Genomic DNA, 12500 nt, shown 5'->3' with positions numbered 1-12500 from the left:
CCCAACAGACGTCGCCAGCTGGCACATTTCTGGCGCATGTTGGAAAACGACATGGGTTTAGGGTTTGAAGTATTCCCGGCGATGGTATGAGTGTGATATGCGACCAGACATTGAGGATCATGGAAGGCACGGTGACAACGTAACCAGGAGACGGTGGGAGCCCGGTAATGTAAATAAGCATTGGCATATTCCTCATACCCCTCCTGAGGGCAACTGCCGCAATGGTTGGCCTTGTTGTTGGGACAAGCATGTCGGCATGCATTGCTGTAAGTTTGGACGCAGTGGAGCAAATGTAAATTTGGCGATAAAATGCCAACAAGGATGTCAAGGCATGATAGTGACCGTCTTCGTAGAGGACCCTTAATGGAATGCCTCAGGATGTACGGTAACAGGCGAACTTCCAGTGAGTGTCGGCCAGAACGATTCGATACTCGCAGAGACTGGCCTGGGGCCATTGCCATCAGGGCGAGTTCCTTGGGACTGACAGGACCCGGACGAAGTCCAACTTCTGCTGAGAGGGCGACGACTGCTTCGTGTAAACTGAATACACGCTTACTGTGACAATTATTGCACTGTCTATTAAACATTAACTGGAAACGTTCAATTTATTATAAGAAGCTGCAAAGTTGGGATAATAAAGATGCTGTTATTTTATCCTCAGTCACATGCATCATCAACAGAATTTCCTGTCCACAAAAGCAGTATAAGAAGATATTCTTAAAGGCAACTCTCCTGGGAATGTAGGATTCACTCTGTTTTTTATCATATATCATATATATCATATTATATATCTTTATTTACCCTCGGATTTTAGAGTAGCTTGGTGTAGCTAATATCTCCGAGCATTTACCCTCCCAACCATGATACAACACAGAAGACAGACCACAACACCGGGAACTACATGCCCTACTCTTTGCGACAAGTGTGCGGGTTCTTTTACGTCCCACAGGATTAAGAACATTGAAGAGTTGTGAGACGGGACCTCCGGCTTATCGTCCTTATCCGAGAAGACTAGAGAGTCTAACCATTTGCAGATGTAATTACAAAGGCAGCACTTTCTCCTCAGTTATTTAAAGACCCTGAGTGTTGGTCCGGCCGGAGTTGAACTCACGACCTCCCGCGTGACAGCCCGGTGCTCAACCAACTGAGCCACCGGTGCGCGGTTTAACTTCTGTTTTTCCACAATGATAATTTATGCTAAAGAATCTAATTACCTAAGTCATACCAGTGAGATGAATTCATGTACTCATGCCTAAGCATTGCTCACCAGCTCAGAGTTTTGCAAACATTGTAGGTATTTCCCGCATACTGTGCCAGTTTTATGTGCCTGGCGGCAAAATGTAAACGCAAGATGTGGAATAACAGTAACAACATTATAATAGTTTGTTTGTTTGTTTGTTTGTTTTTTTGTGGGATATAAATAACAAGGATTGGGATGGTCAAAAACAATAAAGACTATGCATGGAGCTACAATGTAAGATTGCCTATTATTAGAAGTAAAATAAAAGTAAATATAGACAATCAAAACCTTCCTGCAACCATTGAATGTTCAATATATTCTGATATTCCTGTTTCATTTGCTGAATTAAGTTGTCCAAAAGCCATCATTTATTGTCTTTATATTTTCCTACTTTGCAGTAAAAGGATTACTTCCACAATGGATAGATCTCAAAGCTTGTTCTGTTTTCCTCCTTCTTATGCGAAACTGATTGATCACATTGTATTCTGACATTTCTGCTTCACTGGTAACTTTTGGCCGTCTTACTGTAGTATTTGCTAGGTTTGAGACATGGTCCTGAGTGAGCTGAATGACAAAAACAATTTAAAAGTCAAGAATAAACCTCCCTCTTAAGAAAAATAATTTTTGAAGACAAACATAAATCACATCAAATGTTTTAATAACAAATAAAACTTATTGTTGTCACCATTAGGTGTACATTATTCTATGTACATGTTTTGCTTTCATTTGATGCTTTTACATCTCTTAAACCAGAAAAAGTAATAGATGATCTGTCCCCGTAAGGAATGTAACAAAATTCTACTGTTAAAAACATATTGACCGTAAGCGTATGACTTCCTACTTACATTTTTACTATTTAATGAGCTAGTATTTATAAGGTAAAAGACTTTGAATGCGTTTGAGAAAGCTAAACATTTTGAACAAGTGCCTAAACCTATACAAAAAGCATTAGTAAAGGTTTGGGTTGTTTCAGCGATGGTCAAACTGTGACCTGCAAACTGCCGTTTACACCCATCTGCCGACATCTGAGCCTGCTCCTCCACAGAAAGAGAAAACGAAGACCGAGCTAACCCAGCAAGATCTTTTGTTGTCAGCAGTGGGTACCCGACAGCCACCTGTACCGCTTCCTGACCAGTCACTACGGGTACAGCGAGGACGAGCACTGTCAGAACTGGAAATGTCAGCACTGTCGAGCACCCTTTCCTCACACACGTGAACAACAACCCCAGTAGGACAGCCGCACCGTCACCTTGCAGTACATTGTTGATGGCTCTACGGATGAGGTTTCCTGACCGTCTCCATCGTGACCACCTGGACACCATGGTGTTCAAACAAATTCTCTGCAACAATGTCAAGAGTGTTCTCAGGACAATTCGCATAGCCTGTGTGCGGTGGCTTCACCACAACGTGTATGCGAAAGACGCTCCCTACCTGGAAATACGAGGCCCAGCACTAGGCTGCTCCCACGTCACTAAGTCTTTTCTTTTCATTAAACTGTTTTGAATCCCTAAAAATCTTGTGTTTGACTTGCTTTATGGTTCGCCATCTTCAATCCCACGACGTCATTTCCATGAGCTTACTTTCATCAAAACAATAACAATGATGAGATCAGTGACCTATGACATAGTTTTTTCCTGCCACCAATCACAGGCCTTTGCATCTCATTAACTAGTTGAAACCACCAATCAGAGACCCGATCTTCGCGGGGGTCAAACCGGGGTGAATGAGCTCACATAACCACTATTTATAATTTAATCTGTGAAAGAGCACATAAGAAGTCTTTGTCTACAAACAAAGCAAGTAGTTCACTACTAATTTTTACCGGACATCAGAGAAAAAAAAGAAAGTCTCTTTGATTTTAATTTTAACACTATTGTTATGATATTGTGCAAATCAAAGCCCCTTTAAAGGCCACCTGGTTTTTGAAACAGAGATCTGAAAGAGTTACATTTCAAGAGCCTATCTAGGTATACTGTTTATACTCAAATAGTGTTTCCCTATATCTATTCTACGTACAAAATGTACAAAATCGTCTCGAAGACCCTCAACATTATCACAGCCACTCTCGACGTCATGCAGCAGTAGCTTTACGTAACAAAAGGAATTCCAATTATTGTCATGCAGTAGACTTCATTACTATGACAAAACACTAAAGTTTCTTACAAGTTTTGATGTCATTATCTGCTTAGAGCTTTCTGGTATTCTTTACTTAGTGCCAGAGAAACCTACATCCGCTATGTCTTCCTCTACAAGACAACCAAGTAAGTGGTTCAACTAACATAAACTTCTTCGGGCTTTTAAATCATTTGTTTGAGATGCAGTGCAAAAATTGTGTTCATCGTTTACAAGGGATATTAAACCTTGAGAGTGAATGCTTAACGCTGTACGACCATACAAGTCTACACCACGTGAACTATAAAGTTGCCAAGATATGTTTGTTCAAATGCCTGACATACATACACAAACTTATCTTTATTCGGACTTCCAGATAGGACACCGTGTATGCATACAAATAACTGTAAACAGGTACCAGGAAAGAGCTAATAACGAAATAATGCATAATAGACGAACTATTACATGGGAGGTTCCCTTGCATACATTGACTCTGAATTAGTTTCCTGTTTACTCTGGCCTTAAAGCGATACAATCAGCTTTTAGCAATGCATCGGACATGAATTAAACTCCAGAGCTTAACACTTCAGTAAGTAAAGAACTGGAGTCCATACGTTGTGGTATTCACTTTTGGGATCATTCGTAGCAGGTTGTAGGGACCTGCACAAATGAATCAAATGAAATCAATACATTTCACATTGCTTAAAAGCAAGGCCTTTAACATTCCTTAAAGGCTACGCCTTTAACATTCCTTTAAGGTTACGCTTTTAACATTCCTTAAAAGCAGCACCTTTAACATTCCTTAAAAGCAGGGCCTTTAGCATTCCTTAAAGGCCACGCTTTTAACATTTCTTAAGGGCCACGCTTTTAACATTACTTAAAAGCAGCGCCCTCAAATTTCCTTATATGAAGGCCACGCTTTTAACATTTCTTGAAAGTAGTGCCTTTAACTTTCCGTTTTGCCAGCGCTTTTAAAAAAGCAGCAGCTTTAACATTCCTTAAAGGCTACGCCTTTAAGATTCCTTTAAGGCTACGCTTTTAACATTCCTTAAAAGCAGGGCCTTTAGCATTCCTTAAAGGCCACGCTTTTAACATTTCTTAAGGGCCACGCTTTTAACATTACTTAAAAGCAGAGCCTTCAAATTTTCCTTATATAGAGGCCACGCTTTTAACATTTCTTGAAAGTAGTGCCTTTAACTTTCATTTTTGCCTGCGCTTTTAACTTTCCTTAAAAGCAGAGGCTTTAACTTTCCTTAAAGGCCACGCTTTCACCATTCCTTAAAAGCAGGGCCTTTAACATTCCTTAAGAGCAACGCCTTTAACTTTCCTTATATAAAGGCTACGCTCTTAACATTCCTTAAAAGCAGGGCCTTTAACAGTTCTTAAAGGCAGCGCCTTTAACTTTCCTTAAAGGTCACACTTTTAACATTCCTTAAAGGCCACTCTTAAATTCGTTCTTAAAAGCAGCGCCTTTAACATTTCTTAAAGGCAATGCTTTTAACTTTCCTCAAAACCAGCGTCTTTAACATTCCTTGAAAGCAGCGCCTTTAACATTCCTTACAAAGCCACCTTTATCTTAAAGATCACGCTTTTACTATTTCATTGAGCCGGGCACTGACTTGAAGGCAAACATTATATCCAAACATCAAATCCTCTTTAATACGCTATTTTCATAGATCTGCCAGTAAGGGGTAAGTTGCATTTCTTTGTTTTGAATTTTGTTTAGTGTAATGTGTTCTTTTTAGGGTTTTTTGTAGGCAAATTTCGCTATTTTTCTAGCAGATCGGAAATCTCCATTGCAGGGCCTTCTAAGACAAAATGGAAGCGTTCTAAGTACAAAACTTCAGGTATAATTGATTTGTTTAGCGGTGCATTTCTTAAATTTCTCAAAAATAATCTAAACTAAGAGACGAGTTAAAGAATATTAGTTATATATTTATTTACAGTATATATATTTTTTTTATAAAAAAAAGTTCTATGTTTTTGTAGTAAATAAGGGATCAGAATTATTTTATCGAAAGTGCTGATAGTGCAAAGAGGTTAGCCATTGCTAAACAAACGTTGGAAAGCTCATAATTCTTCTGCATTAGTTATTAACAATTATGATCAAAATCAGAAGTAAAACTGAAGGAGGAGGTATTTATTATTGGTATTGCCACCATAGGCCATTTCGGAGTTAATTTCTGCCCCCTCTTCAAAGCGAGTCTAAGGGCCAAGTTTTTGTGATGGTAATTAGTTCTACTTTACATATGAATCAAAAGTAACTTTCATAAGAAAACATTGCACTTAGACTCGCTTTGAAGAGGAGGTAGACATGAACTTGAAAATGGCCTATTGCAATTAGATGGAAGAAAATGTTCCTCGAGCATTCTTCCGCTAATGGTAAATATCAATCCCACTCTTTTGCGCATGCATGGAACACGCTCATCCAACTTTAGGATAAACTTTTGTCTTTGTTGTTGTTGTTTCTGTTGTTGTTTTTTATTTTTTATATTTCTCTTCACAAAATGCCAATGTACATTCGGCACCACTCTGTTGGTAATCATTGGAGTTCTTATGTTTATCATCATTCTTCTAAATCTGGTCATAGTCTGGCGGCACAAAAAGCTGCGCTTTCCATTCGTTTGTACTTATTTTAAATCTGATGTTCTTTTGATAGGCATTGCTAGAAAGAAAAGGTAAATGTTTAGATTTTTTTCTATTTTTTGTCTATTGAACATTTTACGTGCATGCAATGGGGAATCTTACAGTTTCCTGTAAAATGCCTAATGCTACTGATATACGTCATGTTACGCCAGGGGTAAAATTGTTCAAAAGTATAAATGCTTATAGCAAGAAGAAAAAAAACTTGATAAATCGTGGAAGCTGATTTTATCTTTTTTTCGTAAAGTAGACGGTAGACGTATCATCACCTGCAAAACTTGCCATGCATCATGGCGAATACCTGCTGTTTTCCAAATGAACTTCTCCTGTAAGAAAGTTGCAAGCAAGCAGGAGTCAGATCGCAATGGTTCAATGCTCAAATTTGCTGTGGACGATAAAAGGGATCAGGATAGATCTATTCTCCTCTTACGCAAACTAAGTCGCGATGATGTAACTTGAAAATAACCTATTTTTTCGCTTCTTTTCTTTTCTTTTTCTTTGCCTTTTTCAAAAAAGAAAGCGCGTTTCCGAAATATTTCTTTCAGAAAATTACTTTAAATTTGAAAAGAAAGAACTGGTAAAAGAAACGCAGGATAAAAATTTGAAGAATTAGTAACATTTTTGTCCACTATGTAATATGTCATTACGCCATACAAGGTTGCAGAAGGTAAAGATGCAGGAATTTTTGACGAGAGTTTTGAGAACTGATACGCATTTTGCCATTTTTCAACAAGTTATGGCGTAAGCTGATTCTTTTACATCGTACAAATACAGCGATCATTGAGATTAAATATTGTACTCGTTTTCTATAGCTATTTTAGCTATCGATTGTAGAAGGTTGAAAGGCATTCTGAAGTGCGGTTGTAATGGCTCCTTAAGTTTCTCGCAACTTCGATGATGGAGCCATTACTTTTTTTTATGTTTTATTTTATTTTATTGTTATAGAATAGTACCACATAGCACCGGTTTCGAAGGAAATTGGAAACTTGGGTGAACGAAATTTCGATAGGAGAGGTTAATCCTACTAACGTTCCACAAAGTAGCTCTAATCAACAGCTGGAAATGCCCATGGAACCACCCATTATGAAGTAGGACAAAGTAGCCCTAATAGTTCCCCTCAGAATGTTGAATATGCACCCCTTGATATTAGAACACGGTCATGGGAAGTAACAAGAGACAACGTTAAAGTTCAGAAGATCATTGGTAAAGGTGCTTTCGGTCATGTTGCTAAAGGAATGGCTAAGGACCGCCCATTCCATTCTGACACAACAACTGTTGCTGTTAAAATGCTAAAAGATAAAAGTATTTCCTTAGTAGCTTTGGTTTGGAAACAAACTTCCAGTCAGAACAAACTTATGTAATCCGCTAAGAATAATATGGTTACGTTGGGAGAGGTTTTTTTCTTATTTCCTACAACTTTGTGCCTTTCCAAGTCCTTAAATTTGATCTCGAATAATCGAAGACAAGAATGAGCTGTAGAAAACAACTACACAAAGTACACTTTTAAGATATTTGCCTTTCATTTAATGCTTATTTTATTTTAGCTGACGCCCCTGAGCCAGAACAGAGAGACTTTAAATCCGACCTTGAGCTAATGAAGACCCTCAAGACTCATCCACATGTTATCAAACTGTTGGGATGCGTCACTGAAACTGGTAAATGCATCTCTGGGTTATTCAATGATGCTGCTTCTATTACATACCACGACGCTCAGCTCTATAAATGCTCCCTTGTTTCAAACCAAAACAGTTCACACCATTACAATAGAGTATTGCACAATAGTTCCAATCATAACGAGAAAGCCATTTACGACTTGTCAAAGTGTTAAGTCTGAAGTGCTGTTTAACAAACGAGTAGAAGTGTTCGCCCCGTGGTTTAGACCCGATAGAACACGACCTGCTTGTTTATTGAACGGCTACAAAAAGATTCCACGAAAACCGTGTTCCTCTGGAATCCCAACAAAGAGTAGCGTGTTTTAGCAAACAAGCTAAGCCTTATTAGCTCTATGTAAAAACTTCTAATGAGGATTTCTTGAAATTTTATTTTGTACTAGATCTCCCTATATTCGTTATCAACTTACTAAACACGTTTAAATTTCCTGCTTGTGGCGTCCAATGCAAGAGAGCAGAGAAAATCCAACATAGCCTCGAGAAGGGGTAGTAGCTTTCACAAGGCATAAAAGCGGGCTAATAAAACGCTGCGGTAAGCAATCGCTTGAGAAACAAGTTGCCTCGAGTGCCAAGAGTGTTGCGGTTGACCTACATGTAAAAACGGATTTTCCAATGGTTAGCTTTGCTCAAAAAAGATCAGAGTTAACCCTTGGCATTACGAAGACACCGTAGTCAATTGTTGTTGCATTCCGGTTATTCCGAATAGACTCAAAGAAATGGTTAAATTTAATTCTGGTTTATTCGTTGAAACTTGGCAAATGTTCGTAAATAAAACCCTCGTAGACAACTTAACCTGACGGAATCACAAATCTATTCATACCTAGAGCAGAAAAATGTAAAGTAACCATATTTAACGTCGATAACTCGTAACAGTAATTCAACTGACAAACAACCTGAGGTCGACGGTTACGCTCATTCTGCTCCCCCCTTTCCATCAGTGCTCCGTTTTAAGTGTATTTAAAGCTACTAAAGCGACACAGAAAGGGAAGAAGTCGATAAAAATCGAAGTCGGAATCTCTTGCACCAAGGACGCGCACTAACGCGTCTCAACTGCATGTGGGCAAACAAAAGCTCCGATTTAGACCAATAGAATGCTGGTTCAATAATTGACATAATATTTCTTGTAGACCCCCCCTTGGTGCTGATCGAGTATGTCCCCTATGGTGATCTCTTGGGTTATCTGAGAAAGAGTCGTGGATTGAATGACACTTACTACAAAGACCCAGATATCAAACCCAAAACTAGTCTGACGTCACAACAGCTAATGAAATTCGCCTCGCAAATAGTGGATGGAATGAGCTACTTATCTTTGAGAAAGGTGAGTACCAGTGTAATGGCCTTAGTAGTCAATACAGCAAAGGCAATTTCTAGTTTCTGTAACCCATTTGCCTTGCTTGTAGAGTTATTAGCATAAACCTTAACAGCAACCTTAGCATGACCATCATTATCACCAACATTATCAACCATGGTCATTGCAATGAGTTGTTGCCGTTGCATATTGCCTATGCTATTGTTAATTCTATTAACCGCTGCTGCTGCCGTCACACCTGTGACTGTCATTGTCATTCCCGCTCGGCAATCACACTGCCACTGTTTTTTCCACTATCACAACCATAGACATTAATTGCCGTCTTCCATGACACGTTCAATTGTCATTGTTAGTGCCATTGTAAATTTCATTAATATATTGAACATTGCCAATGCCACTGCTATGCCCGCAACCACTGTCAGTGTCATTTTTTGTCATCAAACATGAATGCTACGTCTCAAAGTCTCTCCATTTTCGTTTTCAGTGTTATTTTCACTGTCAAATTCATTGCATCTAAACAATGTGAAAAATGCTTCCCTTCAGGTCATTCACCGAGATCTTGCTGCTCGCAATGTTCTGGTTGGAGAAACAGAAACATGCAAAGTAACAGACAGATGTGCAGCAGGAAAACATTTATGAAAGAAAGACAAGGGTAACAAAACGTTTATAAGCTAGATAAAATGAATTTTTAAGCATACAAAGTACATGTAGAAAGCACGAACTCGCAACTTGGGGGGAAAAACGGCAGGTGGTAACCATAAAACGATTAAGTATCATCGTCAATTCTGTTTGGTATCTTTTCTTTTTCTTTTCAACTGCTAGGGTCGGTTGTCAATTAAGTGGACAGCGTATGAATCGCTGCTGCATGGAAAATACACCACAAAGAGTGACGTGTAAGTAGACTTCCTCCTTTTCACTTCAAGGTTGAGAAGCGATGTTTCGTCTAAAATTGAATTCACCTACCATTCGACCATGCATGACCTTAAATTTATAGAAAATGATAAGTCCACCGTAATTTTTATTTATTTATTTATTTATTTTTTAACAGGTGGAGTCATGGAGCTGTCCTTTATGAAATCTTTACCGTAGGTAAGAATCTGTGCATGCAATAGTTTGCTGTTTTACATTCTTCGAGATCATATCTTCAAGTACTGTAGGAGTCTGAGTTGGGATTCGACGATACATATTACAAATGGCCCACTTGAGGATAGGTATTCAGATTTGCTCGGTAGATTCGCTCTGAGAATCAATGTATGGAAAGCAGGATTTAACCTTAGGAGAGCTGATAAAAGAAAACCTAATTTTTGAGGTAAACCACAAACTCAGAAGGAGAAATTAGGACCTCTGTTTTTTGTGTGAATAATATCCTAATCTAACGGCGCTTTCCATTTGACAGAACTGACCGGCCAGACCGGGCATTTGGAAGGACTAACTCTATAACGCCTTCAAATTAACGGTCTTCCACGACGATATACTGTATGATCCTCCAGAAGAATGCGAGGGATTATCATGCCAGTGTTTCTTCAAATTGTAAAATGTTCTTTGCAAAATGACAGGTCTGGCCGGCCAGCGCCCTAAGTCATACCTTTTACCCCCTGCTTTTTCTTCTTTCCAGGTGGTTCTCCATATCCACGAATGAATGGCAAAAAAAAAAAACTGCAAGTTTGCTTCTGCAAGGTTACAGAATGCTGAAACCACAACACGTTGACAATGAGTTGTAAGAAAAACGCCTTTGCCTCTGCAAGACCTTAACCAGAACCGTAACCATAAAGTAGTACATGAAGTTCTTAATAGGCTTAAGTAGACACCAAATGACACATTGTGACATGTATGCAAATATTTTATTTTCTCATCATGCATTTGCCATTGGACTTGCATCGAGAGTCACTTTTTCTATCGTCACGTCGACCACGTACTTTGACCACGTCCACATGTCTTTGCTTGAAATATAACTAAGCACTATTGTAATGACAAAATAATAGACCTCTTTCATAATGGAGGCCAAATAAATTATTCTTTTGTTTTAATGCTAATAAGCCCTACTACGACGAGCAAATTTCAAAAGAATATTTGTTTTAAAACGAGGGCAGTAGGTCTTATTAACATAAATACAAAAGAATGTAAAGTTGGTGGCCATTTATGAAAGTGGTCTATAGATTCAGTTGATTTTTTGGTAAGATAGAGGGTGACTTTGTGACGCCTACACGAGATAATATAAAGGGAATCTGATTACACATGTATTTCTTTGTAATGGAAAACCCTCAAGTGACTGGTAATAATATTGTAAAATGACGTATTCCAAATCTCACACTTAGATTTTCTTGACATTTGAATCGAATATCTTAGCTTGATAAATCAAATTGACTTAACTCGACTCGTTTTCAGGTTAAAGTAAAGTGAAAATGTAATGAAATTATTCCCAAGGTATCAAATCATGATGCTAGCTTTGCGTCTGCCTTCCAATAGGTCATAGGTGAGAACCAATCAAAATGGGTGCATCATTGAGCTTATTATATAATCCTAGTTGAAAGGTCTGGATAGTAGCAGACCTTAAGAAAGAACACAACGTTTTTTCTAAAAACACATTTCAGTAGAATCTTCTGTCATTCTTAGTTGATGATGTGGTGTAGTTTTTTCCCATTGAATATGAATAGCTCCTTTAGCGCATGAAGTGCGGCATTGCTGAGAATTTTGTAATTGTTTCAAAATGTGAGAGGCCCTATCACTGAACATGTGCTCATGTACGCGCGTGGCAAAATGCGGAGCGGTTTCGCCGACATAGCAGACATTACAGCCCGCACACGAAATGTATACCACACCCTCACGGAGCCCACTAGGGATAGGATCTTTCACATGGAAACGTGTTACCCATTTTAAAGGATGAGAAAACCAACTTGATATCTATGCTGTTACAATAACGTTTAACAAAGAGACGAACCTTTTTCTGCGGGATGATAGAAAAAGGACCTATGTAAGGTAATTTAAAGTAAAAGGTATGCGTAGTGTCAGAGACGGAAGCCGGGGAATCTCAGTCTTGAAGGGTAAATGTGAGGTAACAATTAATAATGTTTTCAACTGCAATGTAGATGGACTAAAAAAAAATTATTTTGAAAGATATTGATGAGTTTCGAGATGTCCTCGTGAAAACCCAACCAAGTGTTGTTGATTTTGTTGGCTCTATCAACAAGCGTGAGAATGAGACCCAGTTTGTAGGATTGCGATGTAAAACTAAAGTAATTAGTCAGCAGGCCCTTTAGGTAACGGGAAAATGAGAGTCGTTGTTGAACAGAATATCTAAGAAAGGGATTTTGTGATCTATTTCTTTTTCCATAGTGAATCTGACGTAAGGATGCCTAGAGTAAATATAGTCGGAAAATAGTAGCGCTTGGTTCGTCGAATGAAATAAACAAAATGTATCATACACACATACATACATACATACATACATACATACATACATACATACATACATACATACATACATACATACATACATACATACATACATACATACATACATACATAC

At 38.4% G+C, this 12500-nt stretch overlaps 2 protein-coding genes across 2 annotated transcripts in view; both read left to right on the top strand.

Annotated features, from left to right (window-relative positions):
- LOC137983202 (hemicentin-1-like) overlaps nt 1-3613 on the top strand; it is a 55839-nt gene extending 52226 nt beyond the window's left edge. Inside the window, exon 12 of the mRNA XM_068830389.1 lies at nt 3454-3613. Coding sequence (XP_068686490.1) covers nt 3454-3518 — 65 coding nt within the window. The 3' untranslated portion in view covers nt 3519-3613. The remainder of the gene's footprint in view (nt 1-3453) is intronic.
- Nucleotides 3614-5643: 2030 nt separating this feature from the next.
- LOC137983234 (tyrosine kinase receptor Cad96Ca-like) overlaps nt 5644-12500 on the top strand; it is an 8471-nt gene continuing 1614 nt past the window's right edge. The window contains exons 1-7 of the mRNA XM_068830431.1: nt 5644-6030; nt 7540-7650; nt 8793-8983; nt 9518-9626; nt 9797-9867; nt 10023-10063; nt 10590-12500. The exon at nt 10590-12500 is cut by the window's right edge and continues 1614 nt beyond it. Of these exons, the coding sequence (XP_068686532.1) occupies nt 7590-7650; nt 8793-8983; nt 9518-9613 (348 nt within the window). The 5' untranslated portion in view covers nt 5644-6030; nt 7540-7589 and the 3' untranslated portion in view covers nt 9614-9626; nt 9797-9867; nt 10023-10063; nt 10590-12500. The remainder of the gene's footprint in view (nt 6031-7539; nt 7651-8792; nt 8984-9517; nt 9627-9796; nt 9868-10022; nt 10064-10589) is intronic.

The sequence above is a fragment of the Montipora foliosa genome, chromosome 13 (genome assembly GCF_036669935.1).
Source record: "Montipora foliosa isolate CH-2021 chromosome 13, ASM3666993v2, whole genome shotgun sequence".
In the NCBI taxonomy this organism is placed as follows: Eukaryota; Metazoa; Cnidaria; class Anthozoa; order Scleractinia; family Acroporidae; genus Montipora; species Montipora foliosa.
Note: the sequence above shows the minus strand (reverse complement) of the source record. Positions and strands in the feature narration are given on the sequence as shown.